At 41.1% G+C, this 5649-nt stretch overlaps 1 protein-coding gene across 2 annotated transcripts in view; it reads right to left on the reverse strand.

The window, feature by feature from the left end:
• The window catches only part of irx1a (iroquois homeobox 1a), a gene marked incomplete at both ends in the record, with an annotated part of 4033 nt that extends 2781 nt beyond the window's left edge, over positions 1-1252 (reverse strand). For both annotated transcript variants that reach the window (XM_079739965.1, XM_079739964.1), the window contains one exon: positions 1010-1252. In XM_079739965.1, the coding sequence (XP_079596091.1) occupies positions 1010-1252 (243 nt within the window). The remainder of the gene's footprint in view (positions 1-1009) is intronic.
• Between the last annotated feature and the right edge of the window lie 4397 nt (positions 1253-5649).

The following is a 5649-nucleotide window of genomic DNA, read 5'->3' on the forward strand; positions in this document are numbered from 1 at the left end:
CTTAAGACTGTCACGTTCATGTCGTGGCTCGACATGATCTATTGATACCGATTGTACATCGAACAAGACTGAGTCATTTTTAAACAGCTTGTAGTGTAGTGGACCGATGCCGCAGGGTATTATTTTAGGCTTTTGCAGATAAAGGCAAATAAACTGCATTGCGCGATACACTGCCACGCCATGCTGATGGTACTCGTGGAGGAATAAAATACAAATTGTTGCACTGTAGTAGTACACTATAATTCGTATCTTCGGTCCTTTATTTCAAAATGGTAGACAATAATATTATAGTATACTAGACCTGCACTGCACACACACACACACACACACACACACACACACACACACACACACACACACACACACACACACACACACACACACACACACACACACACACACACACACACACACACACACACACACACACACACACAGCCGGCCATCTACATGTTTTGTAGGCATTTTCCATAAGCAATGACATCAACAATTGCAATAAATAATATTTAAAAAAATACTGATCATAATAAAAAACGTAATAAAAATCACAATGATGGGCCTACCATTTAAAACAATACAATTAGCTGTTTTATGACGACTGGCAAATTTACTTTTACACTGAGCATTTATTCGCACGATTTTTTAATTTGTATTAGTGATCCATCTTAATATTAAATCAATTTAAATAAAATATGAATCATACTGATCTCGGTTTTTACAGCCTATGCTAATATCCCTATGCCGTCCCCAAGACAAAAAAAAACCTGCCTCTATTTTCTCCCAAAATATCTTCCACAGTTCAACGATTTTACAAACAAACTTTGCACATATCTGCACCGACAATGCAATTCAAACTGCAACGGGGCAATGAACGGATAATAAAATATTTCACAACGAGGTTAGAAACACAACTTCAGTGTGTGAATAGTTTCCAATCAGGCTTTTTAACACGTATGGCACATAATCCAAAACTATGCAGTGTAACTACCAAAACAACTCAAAATCTTACCATCTGAGAGAAAAGAGCCAAGTCCGCGCTGGTGTAAGGCAGGAACGCGCTGTAGTTGTGCGCATAAGGGTTGGCGTACATGCCCAACACGGACGACACTGCGGCGGCAGCGGCTGACGGGCTCCCCCCGAGCTCAGCGCTACCTCCCCGGGACGAGGACGTCAGCACGCCCGGTCTGTCGCTCCCATAGACCGCCTGAGACGCACTTAAGTACTGCGGGTAGCCCAACTGCGGGAAAGACATCTTCCACTACCTCGGTCAGCACAGCTCTTCCGCCCGAACAAAAGCCCCCGTGCCGTGCGTAATAATGCAATACGCACCCGCGCGTAATGACAAGAACCCGGGCGAGTCAAAGGGAAAAGTCGCGACGGACGTTGTAGTAGCCCTAAAAGGTACAGTACAAAAAAAAACAAGTCTTCTCCTTAAATCTCGACTGCTCTCTCTATGCTCCTCTCTCTCTCTCTCTTTCTCTTTCTCTCTCTCTCTCTGCGAGTCCGTTGGATGTGATCTGATCAACAATTGAGCTCCAACTGACGTGCCTGCCCCGAGGTCTCGGGCTGATCTCTCAGATACAATTTGAAGTTGATGCTTTGATTGGCATCCCCCCCCCCCTTTACTTGAGCCTGCAAGCTCCTCCTCGTTTGGAGCATGTGGAGAGAGGCATTGGCTGGGGCCACTTCTCTCCGCCGCGCGTTTGGACTATTGTATGTTAAATGTTCAGCATTAGAGTCTATTCACCGAAGCTTTGATTGTTGTATGACAACCTGTCTACACGATTTTACAGCTGTCCGACATAGAGGGGGTGGGGGGCGGGGGGGGTAAGTGAACCCGCAAAGAAGAAGGAACTTATTTTGGAATAGATTTCAATTGTATAATTAGAAAGGGGAGGAGGAGAAAAAAAACACAACTTCCAGAGGAAATTGTTCTGTCGGTTACCGGCGACTGGTGCGTTTATTATTTCCAAAGACTGATTGATTAGGATAGTATTGTTTTGCGCGGTGACTGGTGTTTATAATCGGGCACGTCGGACAGGTTGATTCGTCCTCCTTGTGCACTTTATATATGCCAGGCGGCCATGCTGCACTCCCATGCACTCTCATGTATATTTTATTATGGTATTGCAATAACAATTAGACTAATATCCTTATATTTTGACCTTATTATTCGTGCTTTGTTTTTTTCCGCTGTTATTAATCTCAAATGCTCGCATTAGGCATTTTAATTATAGGTACGCGACGCACATGTGCAATTTTAATGTGTGAATTCATGATGTTATTTAAGGACGGTAAAGTTGTCCAATGTTCATATTGTATTTACATTAGAGCTAACATAAAAATGTGTTACTTTCTTTCTTTCTATTTTTTATTCTTGTTTTCTTTGATTTTCTTTCTTTCTTTCTTTTTTTCTTTCTTTCTTTTTTTCTTTCTTTCTTTCTTTCTTTCTTTCATTCTTCCCTATCGTTCGGTGTTCCTCCGTCCTGTCCGCGCACCATGCGTGTGAAGGCGCGCGCCCGCGTGCGTGCACGCCCGCGTGCGCGCGCGTGCTTGTGAACCCCGAGCAGGCTGCTGTCAGAGTAACAACAGAGCCACTTCACTTAAACATGTCTTCTGTTTTGAGTGAAACGGAATGAGGGAAAGCCAGGGATCACTGTAAGACGCTGTATAGCCCGCATTCTGCTGGGAAAACCATCTCTGAACCTACAAGCCTTTAAGATACTCCTATCTGTGCCCTTTTTTTTTAAGAAAGAAGTGGAATAATTATACGTTTTTTAATTTTTTATTTACATGTTAACCATCTACATTTTCACTTAGATACTAAAATAACACAACCTGATAATAACTTTCTCCGTAGGCCATTTTTTGCGCTATTTCCTCTGTGATATGCAAATAATATGAGACTAGACCAGAGCATCTGCTCTCCTCCTCTCATATCAGGCCTATATATTATATATATTATGAACGTTATGGGCTGGACCATAACACCCTCCCCAGCAACATACTGGTTTGTCTGTCCGAGGCTATCGTTGAGTTGTATTTAATGTCTGCTCGCTAACATTTTAAAATATTTTCGCCTTTTATTTTATATATATAAATATCGACTTAAAAAAAAATGCTTAACACTCTGGTCCTGACGGTTGAAAAGAGATTCTCTAGATTTAGATTTAATGCCTTAACAACTAAACCCAAGAACTCGCTAGATTTTGATCCGCACCAGATGGCTCCGAGTGGAGGATCTGTTAAAATATCTGAGGGGCACTGATGGTAATCTGCGGAACACATCAGAAAGGAGGGGAGGAATGGCAATTGTGATAACCTGCTGGAAATGTGTGCAGGGGCTAAATATGATGGTGGACGAGATAAGCTGACTGCAAAAAAAAAAAAAAAAGCCTTAACTAGACAATGCGTTGGTTAAGAAATATATAATAATTAACGTTGACAACTTAGTTTTGGCTGATATTATTGGCATTATCAGGAAGAGGCTAATAATAATATTAATAATACTTGTATTCATGATAATACAAATAATAATAATAATAATACAAATTATAATAAAAATAATGCATTTATAGGCCTATATATATTTAATAATGAAAAAATGAACTAAGTCTTCCAGTAGTTCTATTTTTAGTAGTTTTACAAATGTTATCTGGACTTAGTGGTTTAAAGGAATCCCTAAAAGTCAATATTTCCTAACTTTCGACTTGCGCCTCCTGGTAAACAGCGGCACGTGCTCAGGGCAATAAAAGGCCCTCGGCGTTCACTGATTGATTCTCTGATTGGCTGGGACGTGTTAGAATCTCACTGGCACCCTCACTCCTCCTGAACCAGGGGAAGAGCTGGTTAACACGCAAGCCCCCTATCCCAAATCCCTTTACCGTTCAGCCATTCAAACTCGTGCTCTTCTAGAACATTTCCTCGAAACAGATGGAGTCTCCACCATCTGCATTGATATCTCCAGAGCTTATATCCGCCACAGCTTGCACAGAGGCTCGTGCCCGCGAACACATGCACACGCAAGCATGTACGCTTTGCACACACACACACACACACACACACACACACACTCACACACACACACACACACACAGCACACACACAGGCACGGTAAGTTCTGACTGTTTGTTTTGTATGCCTAATTACAAATTGACTTATTCTTTGCAACTTAACTTTTTTAAAATAATTTTTTGTATTCACCAAACAAAATGTATTATTATTATCTTCATAGTAATAATAATAATACAAATAATAATACAAATAATAATAATAATAATAATAATAATAATAATAATAATAATAATAATAATAATAATAATAAAATCAATAATAATAATATTAATTATTATAATTATAATTATTTAAATGAATACCATTTGCCAACTGTCACAATCGGGAATATAATATTGTTTAATGAAAATATAATTGAAGTGCCAGACACTCACCCATCTTCTCTCCAAGGCCCGGATCAGAGGCAGATGCTGTAAGACCCTGGGAACTTTTACGGCTTTCTTTCCTTTTATTCTGTGTCCCTGTTCTTGTCTCGGTGTGTTAAGTTAATGACTCTCAGAAGTAGCTTGTGTTGCCATTTGGGGAAATAATCTTCAATCCTGTCTCTTGTCACTTCCACAATAAAGGTGACAATGAAGCAAAGCAAATTTCCCCTTTTCATACTTCCTTTCTTTTTTTTCTTGCTGTAAAATCGTACTTTGTTCCCAGAAAATATAAATTATATTCACCTGTGTGTTTTACTACCACTATCCATTCCTTAAATCAAGATTCAAGGACTAACACAAACATTGCATTGCGTAAACAAATCCATTCATAAATGCATATTATCTTATCGTGGCTGCCAACAAAAAGGTGGAAGTGTAAACATCTGTACCATCATGTAAAAAAAAAACTAATAAATAAACGTGTCACATGAAGTCATTATGCGGCTTAGCTTCAGCACTCATGTCGTCCATAACTGCCTCCAATATGTGAACAGCAATCCTCCACAGAGAAGGCAGAGGGGACACTCCGAACAAGGACCAGTTTCGGGCTCGGAGGGCCAGCCCCGAATTACAATAACACCGGCTATGTTGACAGTTGGCTTCCACCGCAGAGGTCAAGGGTGTTTCAGAGAACTAATAACTGCGGTGAGAGATACTCCTTTCCTGCCTCTACGAGTGCCAAAGTTGAAGAGAGGTTAAGAATCCGCAGAATATCTCTTTTGTGCTATCCATGCGGATTATCAAATTATGTGTTGAAACCAAACCTCGCCTTTTTTCGCCGCGGTGGAGAAGCGATGAGACGGGCCACGATGATAAGCCGATGGAGCATGATCACGATTGGGAAGGAACTGGGTATTACCGATACATTGGACACACACGCACGTGCCACGGGCACACACAAGCGTGCACAGACACATGCATGCTAGTACTTAACACTCACACACACGGACTCGCGTACTCTCTGACACACATGCACACACATGGACTCGCGTACTCTCTGACACCCGTACACACACACACACACACACACACATAAACACACACACACACACACACACACAAACACACACACATGCACTCATTCATGCACACTGCCACACACACACTGCCACACACACATGCTCAAACACACAACCATGCAAGTGCATAT

Source organism: Pollachius pollachius (genome assembly GCF_949987615.1).
Source record: "Pollachius pollachius genome assembly, chromosome: 1".
In the NCBI taxonomy this organism is placed as follows: domain Eukaryota; kingdom Metazoa; phylum Chordata; class Actinopteri; order Gadiformes; family Gadidae; genus Pollachius; species Pollachius pollachius.